Source organism: Pan troglodytes, chromosome 20 (assembly GCF_028858775.2).
Source record: "Pan troglodytes isolate AG18354 chromosome 20, NHGRI_mPanTro3-v2.0_pri, whole genome shotgun sequence".
NCBI lineage: Eukaryota > Metazoa > Chordata > Mammalia > Primates > Hominidae > Pan > Pan troglodytes.
In genome coordinates, this window is record NC_072418.2 from 4,447,551 (window position 1) to 4,463,652 (window position 16,102).

Consider the following 16,102-nt stretch of genomic DNA (forward strand, 5'->3'; position numbering starts at 1 on the left):
AAGTGATTCTCCTGCCTCAGCTTTCCAAGCAGCTAGGACTACAGGCACGTGCCACCATGCCTGCCTAATTTTTTTTTTTTTTTTTGAGACAGAGTCCTGCTCTGTCGCCCAGGCTGGAGTGCAGCAGCGCGATCTCAGCTCACTGCAAGCTCCACCTCCTGGGTTCATGCCATTCTCCTGCCTCAGCCTCCCAAGTAGCTGGGACTACAGGCGCCTGCCACCATGCCTGGCTAATTTTTTGTATTTTTAGTAGAGACGGGATTTCACCGTGTTAGCCAGGATGGTCTCAATCTCCTGACCTTGTGATCCGCCCCCCTCGGCCTCCCAAAGTGCTGGGATTACAGGCGTGAGCCGCCGCGCCAGGCCAAGCATGCCTAATTTTTGTATTTTTGTGTAGAGAGGAGGTTTTTGAAGCCCTGTTTCAAAAAAATCAAAAAATAAAAAATTAGCTGGGCGTGGTGGCACATCGTGTAGTCACAGCTACTTGCAAGGTCGAGGTAAGAGGATTGATTAAGCCCGGGAAGTCAAGGCTGTAGTGGGCCGTGATCGCACCACTGCACTCCAGCCTGGGCAACAGAGCAAGACTGCCTCAAAAAAGAAAATAAAAAAGGAAATAAATGAAAGTGCTGCCTCGGCTAGGTGCGGTGGCTCACGCCTGTAATCCCAGCACTTTGGGAGGCCGAGGCGGGTGGATCGCCTGAGGTTGGGAGTTCGAGACCAGTCTGACCAACGTGGAGAAACCCCATCTCCGCTAAAAATACAAAAGTAGCCGGAGTGGCTGTAATCCCAGCTACTCGGGAGGCTGAGGCAGGAGAATCGCTTGCACCCGGGAGGCAGACGTTGCGGTGAGCCGAGATCGCGCCATTGCACTCCAGCCTGGGCAACAAGAGTGAAACTCCGTCTCAAAAAAAAAAAAAAAAAAAGAAGAATTCCAAGTCCCAACAGTAACTGGGTCAGGAAAGGGGACGCGCCGGCGAAGTGGTCCATCCTGCCCAGGATAAGTTACCATCCACAATCACCATCACTTCGAATTCAAACAGAAAAGCCACCAAACCCCAGAACCCCAGAAGCAGCATGAAAGGAGCTTCTCCTGCGGAGCGCGCTGCTCTTTCAACAGCCCGGGACACCGTCCTGCTTTATTCTCTTGTTGTGGACAGGCTCAACGCCCTCTGCACCCAGGAGCAGAGCGGTCGCAGCCACCCTGAGGCAGCATGGAACCGAGGCCCCCACACCGGGACCTACCTCCACTCCCACGACTGAGGCTGGTGCAGCACACTAACACCCAACAGGGCAGAAGCCAGAAACAGCCCCATCCAGGACCAGACCCCGGCCAGCCCTGCCTAGTCCAGCCCCAGCCCGTCTCTGTGCTCAGTCCTGTAACTTGCGGCCCCTCAGCTCAGCCTGGATGTCTGTGGGGTGGCACGGTCACCATTAAAACCCTCTGAGTCAAGGCGGGGCACAATGGCTCACACCTGTAATCCCAGCACTTTGGGAGGCCGAGCAGATCACTTGAGGTCAGAGGTTCGAGACCAGCTTGGTCAACATGGTAAAACACCGTCTCCACTAAAAATACAAAAATTAGCCTGGTATGGTGGTGCATGCCTGTAATCCCAGCTACTCAGGAGGCTGAGGCAGGAGAATTGCTTGAACCTGGGAGGAAGAGGCTGCAGTGAGCCAAGATCGCACCACTGCACTCCAGCCTGGGCGACAGAGGGAGACTATGTCTCCAAAAACAAACAAACAAAACAAAAACCCTTCTGGCTCAAATCCACAGAGACAGCAGGTCAGTGGTCGCCAGGGCATGAGGTTTCTCTGTTCTGAACGTATTGTGCTGAATCACTGTACATTTGTAAATATACTGAAATCTACTTCATTTCATGCCTAGAACAGGCAGATTTTATGGCATGTAAATTATATCTCAACTGTTCAAAGAAAGGAACCACCTTGGCTCAGCAGCATCACAGGACAGGACAAAATACCAGGAAGGACGTGAGGCTCCATCTGGACCGCAGCTCCCTGAGGGCTGGAGGCCTGGGCAGAGCAGAGGAGGGTCCTCAGGCCCCAGTCACAGATGAGCAGGAGCATTAGGGACCACTCAGCACAGAGTGGGCCACATGGTGGATGCCCAGCAGGCCACCCGGGGTCCCCGCATCCCTCCGCCTGTCTCACTGCCACGTGGACAAATCAGCCACCAGCCAATCCAAGAACTCCTAGGGCAGTGGTTCCCAGCAGGTGACTCTGCCCCTCCAGGGGACACTGGGCGATGTATGCAGCATCTGTGGTTGCCACGACTTGCAGAGATCTAGGCATGGAGTGGGTGGAGGCCGGGTACGCTGCTCAGTGCCCTGCAGTGCCCCAACACCCCCACGCCAAGAACGATCCAGCCTGATGTCCACAGTGCCACGGCTGGGCCAGAGCACACCCAGGGCTGGCGTCGCCGCTCCTGCCCTCTGGTCTTCCTGGCTCTCCAAAGCTCAACGCAAATGAGCATCACCCAGAAGCTGGTTACAAGGGCAGAACTCACCCCCACCCACATGCCCCTCCAGGACCCACATGCCTCGGCCTTGAAGCCACCTCCACACACACACACCAAGCCTTCTGCCCAGAGATTGCCTTTTGAAAACCCCTGCAAAGGAGTAAAACAGACAAAGAGGCCCAAGCCTCTTTGAAGAGAGAGCTTCAGGAAGAACGCAAGCGGCTAAACCCCCGTGAACGAGTGAACCGCACTCATAAGCAGGGCAGCTGACACTACAGCTGCACCCCCCAAACACCCCAGCCCTGCTGGTGGTGCGGGAGGCGAGGCTGCGGCTTTCATGCTTGCTGCTGGGAGAAGCTCTGTGGGGAGCGGGCGCTGTCCTGAGGGCTGGGCGCGCTGCACACCTCTACGGCTTGAGTCCATTCATAAAACGACCCCACATGGAAACCACCCACATGTCCGACTATGTATGGAAGCTGTGTGTAAACAACAGAGCACAGCCACCCACGGCAAGGACCGAGGACAGCTCCCTCCCCACCATGACGGCTGCAAAGCACACACACCTTAGGCAATCACGCCTATGGTTCAGGGACACAAATTTAAGTGATAAAACTACAAGCAAGTCAAGGAAATTAAACTTACAGAAGTCAGGATCATTACCATAATAATTAGCTGTACAGGCCGGGCACACTGGCTCATGCCTGCCATCCCAGCACTTTGGGAGGCCAAGGTGGGTGGGTTACTCGAGGTCAGGAGTTCGAGACCAGCCTGGCCGATACAGTGAAACCCCGTCTCTGCTAAAAATACAAAAATTAGCCAGGTGTGGTGGCGGCCACCTGTAATCCCAGCTACTTCGGAGGCTGAGGCAGGAGAATCACTTGAACCCAGGAGGCAGAGGTTGCAGTGAGCCAAGATTGTGCCGCTGCATTCCAGCCTGGGTGACAGAGCAAGACCCTGTCTCAAAAAAAAAAAAAAAAAAAAAAAAGCTGTACAATGTCCTATGCACTGCATATTTTGCAATCAAAGAAGCTCAGAGGGAAAACAAAGCACATTTAGAATCCACGCCCTCTGGTCCACCACCACCGTGACAGCACGGGGGACGAGGCACCTGGACAACAGGGGCGCATTCGGGAATTCTGGGAGACTTTTCTTACCATCAAGTGGGGTCAGGGGCTTTTAATTTGGGGTTGATTCTACCTCCAAGAGACACTCTGGTCTGGGCACACCTGTGGCTGGCATGACCAGAGGAGCCCCTGGCACGGAGTGGGTGGGGGCGGGGATGCTGCTCCAGCACCCTGTAGTGCCCAGAACAGCTCTACCCAGAGAATGATCCAGCCCCAGCATCCACAGTGGTGAGGGGCAGACGCTGATCTAGTGGAATGACTGACGTTATTAAAAGGAGAGAAAACGCGCTCAGTTCAGCTGGGCGTGGTGGCTCACGCCTGTCATCCCAGCTCTTTGGGAGGCCGAGGCTGGTGGATCACCTGAGGTTGGGAGTTCAAGACCAGCCTGATCAACATGGAGAAACCCCGTCTCTACTAAAAATACAAAAAATTAGCCGGGGTGGTGGCACATGCCTGTAATCCCAGCTACTAGGGAGGCTGAGGCAGGAGAATTGCTTGAACCTGGGAGGCAGAGGTTGCAGTGAGCCAAGATCGCGCCATTGCACTCCAGCCTGGGCAACAAGAGCAAAACTCTGTCTCAAAAAAAGAAAGAAAAAAAAGAAAACACACTCAGTTCAAATTTAATCTCTTTATATCTTTTCCTTTTTTTTTTTTTTTTGAGTTGGAGTCCGCTGGGGAGGCTGAGACAGGGAGAACTGCTTGAACCCAGGAGGCGGAACTTGCAGTGAGCCAAGATTGTGCCACTGCACTCCAGCCTGGGCAACACAGCGAGACTCTGACTTGGAAAAAAAACAAGAAGAAGAAAAAAAAAAACAAAAAAGAAAAAAGAAAAAGAATGTATGGGCTGGGCACAGTGGCTCACCCTGTAATCCCAGCACTTTGGGAGGCAAAGGTGGGCAGATCACGAAGTCAAGAGATTGAGACCATACTGGCCAACATGGTGAAACCCCATCTCTACTAAAAATACAAAAATTAGCTGGATGTGGTGGCACTCGCCTGTTGTCCCAGCTGCTTGGGAGGTTGAGTCACTTGAACCTGGGAGGTGGAGGTTGCAGTGAGCCGAGATCGTGCCACTGCATTCCAGCCTGGCGACAGAGCGAGACTTAGTCTCAAAAAAAAAAAAAAAGAAAAAAAGGCTGGGCACCGTGGCTCACACCTGTAATCCAGCACTTTGGGGGCCGAGGCGGGAGGATCACGAGGTCAGGAGATCGAGACCACGGTGAAAGCCCATCTCTACTAAAAATACAAAAAATTAGACGGGCGTGGTGGCAGGAGGCTGAGGCAGGAGAATGGCATGAACCCGGGAGGCAGAGCTTGCAGTGAGCCCAGATCGCGCCACTGCACTGCAGCCTGGGGGACAGAGCAAGACTCCGTCTCAAAAAAAAGAAAAAGAAAAAATGGAGAAAACTTTCGAAAACTATGAAAAGGACTTGTGAGAATGAAATATTAAAAGTCGTTTGTTTTTTGTGCCAATTCTATCGAGCTTTAGAAGCTGAGGACACTCCCAAGTGGGCCAAGACACATACACATGAGACCACTACTTCTCACTCTTTTTGGACTCATCTTAATGGGTTTTGCATGGGAACCCGATACGTTCACACGTACACACAAGTATCACATGCAGAAATCAAAGTTTCAGGACAGGACAGTTACTGTATGTGCCTGCACTCTGGTCTCTTCTAGTTTCTTTTCCTTTTTCTTACCTAGCATAACCATTAAATTGAATTCACAACCCACAAAGAGGTCACAGCCTGAGGACTGGAAAACAGTGAACTAGACAACCTCAGCGCTCTGGCGCTTCCAGAAAACCGCGTGTCACTGCAGCATCCTCCGCCTCATCCAGCAAGGAGGGAGGCGACTGTCATCCCCATTTACAAGGGAGGAGACAGAGCAGGGGGCTCTTCATGGCCCGCCCCATGAAGTCAGCCAGTCAGCCCAAGCACCTGGACTCGGATCTCCCAAACCTCATGCGATTTCTACTCCATCGCACTGCCTTTCCACGTGGCTTTCAAAGTCATTGCTAAGCCTTGTTTCCATGATGCCACACTCAAGTTTTAGGTGAAAATCTATTACGAAATGGAAACTTTTTTTGGAAACTATACTGCTGCAGAAAATGCACACTGTCTAGAGTCTTTGTTCCGGGTGCAGTGGGCGGGAGGGAAGAACCTACAACATACAGTCTATAGGATAGCTGCTTTTTCAAAGTGAGTGGGGGTGCTGGAGGTACAACTAGAACTGTCATTGAACAGTCATTTGCTGCTCTCCAATCAGGAGGAGCAGCTGCAGGGAAACATCCAGAATCAGACATGAACACCTGAGTTACCACCCTCTGGACCATAACAATCGTCTTCCAGTGAGAAAGCCAGAGTCCCCAGACACTGCGTGTCCTGCCTGAAATCACCCACCCGCCAATGGCAGGGCCAATGAGGAAGCCTGGGACTTTCAAGGACAGCCCTGCGCCCTTTTAAAAATGTTTCCCAGCCGGGTGCAGTGGCTCACGCCTGTAATTCTAACACTCTGGGAGGCTAAGGCGGGCGGATCACTGAGGTCAGGAGTTTGAGACCAGCCCGACCAACGTGGTGAAACCCTGTCTCTACTAAAAATACAAAATTAGCTGGGTGTGGTGGTGCATGCCTGTAATCCCAGCTACTCAGGAGCTGGGGCAGGAGAATCGCTTGAACCTGGGAAGTGAAGGTTGTGGTGAGCCAAGATCATGCCTTTGCACTCCGGCCTGGGCAACAAGAGTGAAACTCCGTCTCAAAAAAAAAAAAAAGTTTCCACCACCAATACCCCCTTGAAGGGGCCCAGACTTGCGGGGAAGGCGCTATCAACTCACACCAATTCCAAAGGAAGAAAACCAGGCTCAGGGGCTTCCCAGTGAAGACAGGCACATCCCCCTGAAAACCACGCCCCAGACTAGAGGTGTGGTCCTCCACTGGACAGACCCCCTGGCCCATCGTCAGGATCCCAGAACAGGCTGCTCAGTGACATGCGCTGAAGGGAGCAGGGACGGGCGCTGGGAGATCCTGCCTGTGCAGAAAAAGTCCTCTCGGGAAGCGAACCACATTTCCAATCTGCTGAACCAAGCTCAGTAAAAACCAGGCCCATCAGCGATGCTTTCAACTCACAAAGAATCTGAATATTACTCCAGTTAGTTACACGTTGTAACCAAAGCAGTTAGGGAGAGCTTCTGAGATGCAGAAAACCAAGGAGGCCGAAGGGAAGGGGGGTGGAGAAGAACAAAAATGACCTCATTAAGGTGGGGGCAGGCGAAGCCACACCACTTCCAGGAAAGTGTAAAGGTGTAACAATACGGCAAGAGCTCGGGTTCCCAGAGAGAGGGACATGAGCTGAGGGACATGGTGCCAGGAAGCAAGTCCCTTAACTTCCCTGCCCTCCTGGGCACCTCGTCCTGGACACAGCCTCTGGTACTGGGACTGGTGCGGTATCAGACGGCGGCTGTCCTTCAGGCCGGCCTTGCTGTCCACGCAGGGAAGCAGGCAGGCAGTCGCTCAAGTAGGACACTTTCTAAGGCTCCCACTGCCCAAGGGCTGCACGGGTATCCTTAATGAAGCCAGACACGTGGTGGCCACTATGCCCATTCTTCTTCAATCTAGGTCACAGGTTGGGGGAAGGGAGGGGCGGGAAGGAAACGATCCCCACAGTTGTAATTTTACTTCTGGAAAACTATTTCCTCGCCCTGGCTTTCAGGTTCCTACTTGAAGTCAGCTTCCCCATTCCAGCTTCCCGCGAGCTGCTACCTCACTGGGGCTCAGGATGCCGCTGTCCTTCCTCCCTCCTAGCAGCAGCCCCACCTTCCTGGGAACGGGGGCACTGGAGGCAAGGCCCCAAGACCCTGCCTGGTTCCGAGCCAGGCCTCAGGGAGCGACCTGGACACGCATTTACACGACCCAGAAGGAAGAAGGAGTTTCTCCAGGGACGGCCCAGGACCCCCTGCCTCGGTCTCCCGGGGAGGGTCCGGGGGCGGGGCCCGGGCCCCTGCATTTTTAATCGGTGATTCGGAAACACACTCAGGTTGGAGAAGCTCTGCCCAGAGACCTCGCAAGTCTCCTGGGAGGGTGGCCCGAGACGGGGGCAGGTGGGCCCGAATCTCCCTCTGAGAGAGTAAACTGAGGGTCCAGGAGGAGGGCACCTATAGGCGGGGCCCAGGGCATTGCATTTTGAACAGCGCTTCCCCCAGGTGATCCGATGAGGCGAGGATCCGAAATGTGCTGCTCCAAGGCCTTCGCCCCTCGGGGGGAAACTGATGCTGGGGGACCGAGGAGGTGGGCGGCGCCCCAGGCCCAGGCCAGGCAGGGCCGGAGCCCAAAGCAGGACCTCCAACTAAGACAGAGCCCGGGCGGGCGGCAGGCCGAGCAGGCCCAGTGAGCAGGGCTGGGCCCTGGGCCGGGGCGGTGACCAGGCCGAGCAGCCCCTTGGCGCGCCGGGCTCACCTCGTCCTCCTTGTGGTTACGGATGCCGCGGACCAAGTCCTGCAGATTCTTGTCGAACATGCGGTCGATGCTGCCCTTCACCATCTTGAGGGCCATCGCGGCGGCCCACGGGCTTTTGCCTCGGGAGGCCCGCGACTGGGCGCCGTGAGGGGGCCCGGGGCCCGTGCCTGCCGCCCACGGAGCGCCGCGCTGCCGGCCGCTGCGGCGGGGCAAGCTCCCAGGCCAGGGCGGCGGCGGGGGTCCAAGGACCGCGGCAGAGGCGGCGACCCGCTCGGCAGGTGCCGCGATCCCGCTCCGGGCCCCTTGCAAATGGCGGACAAGATGGCGGCGGGTCAGCTGACGACGAGCGCCCGGTCCCAGCCGAGCCGGCCCCGGAAGCCCCACCTCCCAGAAAGCCCCGCCCCCGCCACCTCCCCGGCAGAGAGACGCTGCGTTTCCCTGACGACGACAGGTAGCCCAATGGAAATGTGGCACCACTTTCTCCGGCGCGCGGCCCCGCCTTTTCCGGCCCAAAGACTTGCGCTCTCATTGGTCAGTGGCCTCCGGAACTCCGCCTTCTTCCTAGTTCTGAGCCCTAGCCACGCCCCTTAGAGGCTGGTCCTGACCCTCCCACCAGCTGACAGGTGTGAGCGTGGCTGGATGTGGGCGGGGTGCCCACGTGGAGCTTAGCCGGCAAGTTCCCGAGGAAGACTGGAGCTCCGCCTTTCCTGAATGTAATAGCTGACGCGGCCTGAGAGCCTCCAAACCCAACGCGTGAGCGGGTGGGGGAACGGATCCTGTGGTTCCCGCAGCCTCACAACATCCTGTGAAAGGGGCAAGACAGACATTAACATGCCCACAGGAAGAAAATGAGACCAGAGACAGGACTACGACATTGTCATTCATTCAGTAAACATTTGTTGAAGGCCCATTGTGTGCCAGGCATGGTAAGGGGTGCTGGGCATGCAGCAGTAAATGAGATATACTGAGTCCCTGCCCTCCGAGATACATCATTGAGATTGTAAAAAAAGCTCTGGAACCTTGGCCTGCCGTGGTGGCTTAAGCCTGTAATCCCAGCACTTTGAGAGGCCGTAAGCGGGAAGATCACTTGAGGTCAGGAGTTCGAGACCAGCCAGGCCAACATGGTGAAACCCTGTCTCTACTAAAAATACAAAAACTAGCTGGGTGTGATGGTGGGCACCTGTAATCCCAGCTATTCGGGAGGGTGAGTCAGGAGAATCCCTTGAAACCAGAAGGCAGAGGTTGCAGTGAGCCGAGATGGCGCCACTGCACTCCAGCCTGGCAACAGAGCAAGACCCCGTCTAAAAAAAAAGAGAGGGAGAAAGAAAGTAATCGCAATAAAAACTGGGGTAAGATGGGCCAGGCGCGGTGGCTCACACCTGTAATCCCAGCACTTTGGGAGGCCGAGGCAGGTGGATCATGAGGTCAGGAGTTCGAGACTAGCCTGGCCAATATGGTGAAACCCCATCTCTACTAAAAATACAAAAATTAGCTGGGCATGGTGGCATGCACCTGTAATCCCAGCTACTTGGGAGGCTGAGGCAGAAGAATCTCTTGAACCCAGGAGGCAGAGGTTGCAGTGAGCCGAGATCGTGCCACCGCACTGTACTCTGCGCAACAGAGCGAGACTCTTGTCTCAAAAAAACAAAACAAACCAAAAAAACTGGGGTAAGATATTTACAATACATATATCTGACAAATGACTTATATCCTGGCGGGGCAGGATGGCTGACACCTGTAAAATCCCAGAGTTTAGGAAGAATTGCTTGAGCCCAGGAGATAAAGGACAGCTAGAGCAATATAGTCAGACACCCATCTTAAAAAATAAAATAAAAATAAAAAAAAAAGGCAGGGGGAGGGGAGGATGGGCGCAGTGGTTCAAACCAGTAATTCCAGCACTTCGGGAGGCCTAGAGGGACAGATCACATGAGGTCAGGAGTTCGAGACCAGCCTGGCCAACATGATGAAAGCCCATCTCTACTAAAAATTTAAAAATTAGCCAGACATGGTGGAGGGCACCTGTAATTCCAGCCACTTGGGAGACTGAGGCAGGAGAATGACATGAGTCCAGGAGGCAGAGGTTGCAGTGAGCTGAGATTGTGCCACTGCACTCTAGGCTGGGCAAAAGAGCGAAACACGGTCTCAAAAAAAAAGTGGGGGGGTGGGGACCAGGCACAGTGGTTCACGCCTATAACCCCAGCACTTCGGGAGGCCGAGGAGGACAGATCACTTGAGGTCAGGAGTTTGAGACCAGCGTGGCCAACATGGTGAAATTCCACCTCTACTAAAAATACAAAAATTAGTCAGGCATGGTGGTGGGCACCTGTAATCCCAGCTATTGGGGAGGCTGAGGCAGGAGAATGGCTCCACCCAGGGGGTGGAGGTTGCAGTGAGCTGAGATTGCCCCATTACACTCAAGCCTGGGAGACAGAGCAAGATTCCGTCTCAAAAAAAAAAAAAAGGAGGGGAACTGCTGGGCATGGTGGCTCCATATCTTTGGAGGATGTATTCATGCATTTCTATCGGGAACAGTAGAGGAATCGCTGGGTAATAGAATATGTGTGCATTAGCATTGCAAGCTAGTGCTAAACAGTTTCCGGGCATCCTTGTGATTTCTTTCCCCTCGCCCGAGATAGAGTCTTGCTGTGTAGCCCAGGCTGGAATGCAGTGGCGCGATCTCCGCTCACTGCAGCCTCTGCCACTGTGCCCAGCCTGAATTTTTTTTTTTTTTTTTGAGACAGAGTCTCGCTCTGTTGCCCAGGCTGGAATGCAGTGGTGCGATCTCAGCTCACTGCAACCTCTGCCTCCTGGGTTCGAGCAATTCTCCTGCCTCAGCCTCCCGAGTAGCTGGGATTACAGCTGCCCGCCACCACCTCCAGCTAATTTTTGTATTTTTAGTAGAGACTGGGTTTCACCATGTTGGCCAGGCTGGTCTCAAACTACTGACCTCAGGTGATCCGCCTTCCTTGGCCTCCCCAAAGTGCTGGAATTACAGGTGTGAGCCACTGCACCAGCCTCAGAAATATTTATTTACTTATTTATGGTTTTTTTTTTCTTTTTTTTTTTTGAGACAGTCTCATTCTGTCACCAGGGCTGGAGTGCAGTGGCTCAATCTTGGCTCACTGCAACCTCCACCTCCCTAGTTCAAGCGGTTCTCCTGCCTCAGCTTCCTGAATAGCTGGGACTACAGGCGCTCGCCACCACGCCCAGCTAATTTTTGTATTTTAGTAGAGACAGGGTTTCACCATGTTGGCCAGGATGGTCTCGATCTCTTGACCTCGTGATCTGCCTGCTTCAGCCTCCCAAAGTGCTGGGAATACAGTCGTGAGCCACCACGCCCCATCCTATTTATAGGTTCTTCAGTCCTCAGGCGAAGCCCTAGGGAAACAGAATTTCTCTCTCCACTTTCTGTCCCTTTTCACTGCCCAAGGCAGGACTCTAATCTGATTGGGAGCCCAAACACCTCATTCCAGAGAAGGTCATGCCCCATACCCTGGAGGAAGAAAAGCTGCACAGAGAGACCAAGACAAATCTGGACAGACAGGCCCCGCCTGGCTCCCCAGTCAGTCTATTCATATGAGATCATACTAATTTTTGGCCCAATTACATTTCTTTATGATTGTGAGTCATGTCTGTTTAATGAAGCTGCCATTAAAACCCAAAAGGAGGCCAGGCGGGGCGGCCAGTGCCTGCATTCCCAGCACTTCCGGAGGCTGAGGTGGGTGGATCACCTGAGGTCAGGAGTTGGAGACCATCCTGACGAACATGGTGAAACCCTGACTCTATTAAAAGTACAAAAATTAGCCGGGCGTGGTGGCGAGCACCTGTAATCCCAGCTACTTCCGGAGGCTGAGGCAGGAGAATTGCTTAAACCCCGGAGGTGGAGGTTGCAGTGAGCCGAGATCGCGCCATTGCACTCCAGCCTGGGTGACAAGAGCAAAACTCTCTCAAATAAATGAAAATAAAAATAAAAAAACAAAATTAGCCAGGCGTGGTTGCCATACCTGTAGTCCCGTCTACTCAGGGAGGCTGAGGCAGGAGAATAGCTTGAACCCAGGAGGCAGAGGTTGCAGTGAGTGGAGATCGCGCCACTGCACTCCAGCCTGGGTGACAGAGTGAGACTCCATCTCAAAAAACAAACAAAAAAACCCAAAAAATTAGCTGGGTGTGTCACACACCTGTAATCCCAGCTACTCAGAAGGCTGAGGCAGGAGAATCACTTGTACCCAGGAGGTGGAGGTTGCAGTGAGCCGAAATCGTGCCCCTGCACTCCAGCCTGGGTGACAGCGAGACTTTGTCTCAAAAAAAAAAAAAAAAAAAAAAAAAAAAAAAAAATTAAGTCCCCATCATACTCCCTGCCCGCTTCTCTGCTGGACTTTTCCCCTATTTTCCAACACACTGTGTTTTCTACCTAGCATTTTGTTTATTATTGGTCTCCACCTCCTCCGCCCACCTGAACACAAATTCTATGATATTGGGACTTTGTCCTTTTGTTTTCTGTACGGGTGGACATTTAAAAAATGTTTAACTTGATGAAAAAGGAAGAATGGGCCGGGCGCGGTGGCTCACGGCTGACATGCCAGCACTCTGGGAGGCCGAGGTGGGCGGATCACGAGGTCAGGAGATTGAGACCATCCTGGCTAACACGGTGAAACACCATCTCTACTACAAATACAAAAAAATTAGCCCGGCTTGGTGGCGGGCGCCTGTAGTCCCAGCTACTCGGGAGGCTGAGGCAGGAGAACGGCGTGAACCCAGGAGGCGAAGCTTGCAGTGAGCCGCGATTGCGCCACTGCACTCCAGCCTGGACGACAGAGCGAGACTCCGTCTCAAAAAAAAAAAGAAAGAAAAAAGAAAAAGGAAGAATGGTTTTGACAAGAGTGCTGATTCTTCCATCACTGGGAGTTGGTGGGCTGGCTGCAACCTCCAGGGTGACCAGCAGAGAGCAGTGCTAGCCAGGCTCAAAGTAGGGGCAGCTTCTCTCTGGAAAGATCCTGGCCTGGAGCCCTGAGCTCTGGCAGGAGATGGGGACATTTGTCACCAGTCCTAGCTCCAGCCCGAATCAGTTCCCTTGTCCCCAAATTATCCATCCTTTCATCCATCCTTCCACCTCCCCTTCCACCCAGCCACACATCAAATCATCCATTCATACATACATGCATCTACCCACCCATCATCCATCCATCCACCAATCCACTCATGCATCCATTCACCCACTCTTCCATCTATCCATCCACCTACCTATCCATTCACCCATCCACCGATCCACTCACCCACTAACCCATCCATCCACCCACCCACCCATCCATCCACCCACCAATCAACAACAATGTTTATTGAAAAAAAACAGGGCAGGGCGCGGTGGCTCACGCCTGTAATCCCAGCACTTTGGGAGGCTGAGGCGGGTGGATCATGGGGTCAGGAGATCGAGACCATCCTGGCTAACACGGTGAAACCCTGTCTCTACTAAAAATACAAAAATTAGCCAGGCTTGGTGGCGGGTGCCTGTAATCCCAGTTACTCGGGAGGCTGAGGCAGGAGAATCGCTTGAACCTGGGAGTTGGAGGTTGCAGTGAGCCAAGATTGCACCACTGCACTCCAGCCTGATGACAGAGCGAGACTCCGTCTCAAAAAACTAAATAAATAAAACAAAACTAAACAAAAAACAAACAGCCACCCACCCACCTATCCACCCACCCACCTATCCATTCACCCATCCACCTATTCAACTATCCACTAATCCATCCATTTATCCATTCATCTACCCATCCACCCATCAACATGGTTTGTTGAAAAAAACAAACATACACCCATCTATCATTCATCCATCCACCCATCTGTCATCCATCCATCCACCCATCCATCTATCCATCTATCCACCCATCTATCATCCATCCATCCATCCATCCACCCACCCATCCACAACGTTTCTTGAAAAAAACAAACATCTACCCACCTATCCAGCCAGCCATCCACCTATCCACCCATACAGTAACCCATCCATCCATCTACCCATCTACCCATCCACCCATCCACCCACCGACTCATCCATCCACCCACCCACTAACACATCCAACCACCCACCCATCCACCCATCAACGTTAGTTGAAAAAAACAAACATCCACCCACCCATCCATCCCCATCCACCCATCCACCCACCCATCAACCAACCCACCCATCCACCCATCCATCCATTCAACAACATACTGAGTATCTACTGTATGCCACTTTGGCAAGGAGCAGGAATGGAGAACTAAGCTGTAGGCAGCAGCAGGATTGGGGAAAAGTGATCCAGGCAGATGTCAGGACAAATGGAAGAGCTTGCTCAAGTTTGTGATGTGGAGGAGCAGAGAGGAGACTGGCAAGGATAGTGGTGATAGAGGAAATTGAGCTTGATGGGTTGATAAAGGACACATTAGACATGATTTTACAGAAGCATTCATTTAGTAACTATGTTGTACCCCACATGTGTTCTTTTTTTTTCTTCCCTCCACGGCTCAGCAGAATTTTGTTTGTTTGTTTTTGAGACAGAGTCTTGCTCTGTCGCCCAGGCTGCAGTGCAGTGGTGCGATCTCGGCTCACTGCAAGCTCCGCCTCCTGGGTTCACGCCATTCTCCTGCCTCAGCCTTTCCAGTAGCTGGGACTACAGGCACCTGCCACCACGCCCAGCTAATTTTTTCGTATTTTTAGTAGAGACGGGGTTTCACCACATTAGCCAGGATGGTCTCGATCTCCTGACCTTGTGATCCGCCCACCTCGGCCTCCCAAAGTGCTGGGATTACAGGCATGAGCCAACGTGCTCGGCCTGTTTTTTTTTTTTTTTTTTTAGAGACAGGGTCTTGCTCTGTTCCCTGGGTTGTAGTGGAGTGGCACCATCTGAGCTCACTGCAGCCTCAACTCCTGGGCTCAAGCAGGGGCCCAGCTACTTTTTGTGTATTTTTTGTAGATAATGGGTCTCACTATATTGCCCAGGCTGATCTAGAACTCCTGGCCTCAAGTTATCCTCCCACCTTAGCCTCCCAAAGTGCTAGGATTACAAGCCTGAGCCACCGATCCCAGCTCTTTTTTTTTTTTTTGAGATGGAGATTCGCTCTTGTCACCCAGGCTGGAGTGCAACGGCGCAATCCGCTTACTGCAACCTCCGCCTCCCAGGTTCAAACGATTCTCTTGCCTCAGCTTCCCTAGGAGCCACCACCACACCCGGCATGAACCATAATTTCTTATCTCCTTGCTAATCTGTTAGTCCTGCAAAGGCAGTCTAGTCCCCAGGCAAGAAAGGAGTTTGTTTGGGGAAAGCTGTTACAGTCTTTGTTTCAAAGTTAAACTATAAACTAAGTTACTCCCAAAATTAGTTTGGCCTGAGCCCAGGAATGAACAAGGACAGTTTGGAGGTTAGAAGCAAAATGGAGTCGTCTAGGTCAGATCTCTTTCACTGTCAACATTTTCTGTTATAATTTTTTTTTTTTTAATGGAGTCTAGATCTGTCACCAGGCTAGAGTGCAGTGGTGTGATCTTGGCTCACTGCAACCTCCGACTCCAGGCTCAAGTGATTCTCCTGCCTCAGCCTCCCGAGTAGCTGGGATTACAGGCACCCATCACCACGCCAGGCTAATTTTTGTATTTTTAGTAGAGACGGGGTTTCACCATGTTGGCCATGATGGTTTCCATCTCTCTCTCTTTTTTTTTTTTTTTTTGAGACGGAGTCTCCCTCTGTCACCCAGGCTGGAGTGCAATGGCACGATCTCAGCTCACTACAACCTCCGCCTCCCAGGTTCAAGCGATTCTCCTGCCTCAGCCTCCCAAGCAGCCGGGATTACAGGCATGCGCCACCATGCCTAGCTAATTTTTTTTTGTTTTTTTTTTGAGACGGAGTCTCGCTCTGTTGCCCAGGCTGGAGTGCGGTGGCGCGATCTCAGCTCACCGCAAGCTCCGCCTCCCGGGTTCAAGCGATTCTCCCGCCTCAGCCTCCCGAGTAGCTGGGACTACAGGTGCCCGCCACCGCGCCCGGCTAATTTTTTGTATTTTTAGTAGAGACGGGGTTTCACCG

General features: G+C 53.0%; 1 protein-coding gene across 4 annotated transcripts in view; it reads right to left on the minus strand.

The window, feature by feature from the left end:
* Window positions 1–8,458, minus strand: part of AP3D1 (adaptor related protein complex 3 subunit delta 1) — a 51,501-nt gene extending 43,043 nt beyond the window's left edge. For 2 of the 4 annotated variants that reach the window (XM_063800985.1, XM_016934626.3), the window contains exon 1: window positions 8,055–8,372. Coding sequence is in view for 2 of the 4 variants with exons in the window: in XM_054673482.1 (XP_054529457.1) it covers window positions 8,055–8,150 (96 nt within the window). In the remaining 2 variants the exon portion in view is untranslated. Of the gene's footprint in view, window positions 1–8,054 lie in introns of all 4 variants that reach the window. The other 2 variants (XM_054673482.1, XM_001149847.7) reach the window with 2 other exon arrangements.
* Window positions 8,459–16,102: the final 7,644 nt, after the last annotated feature.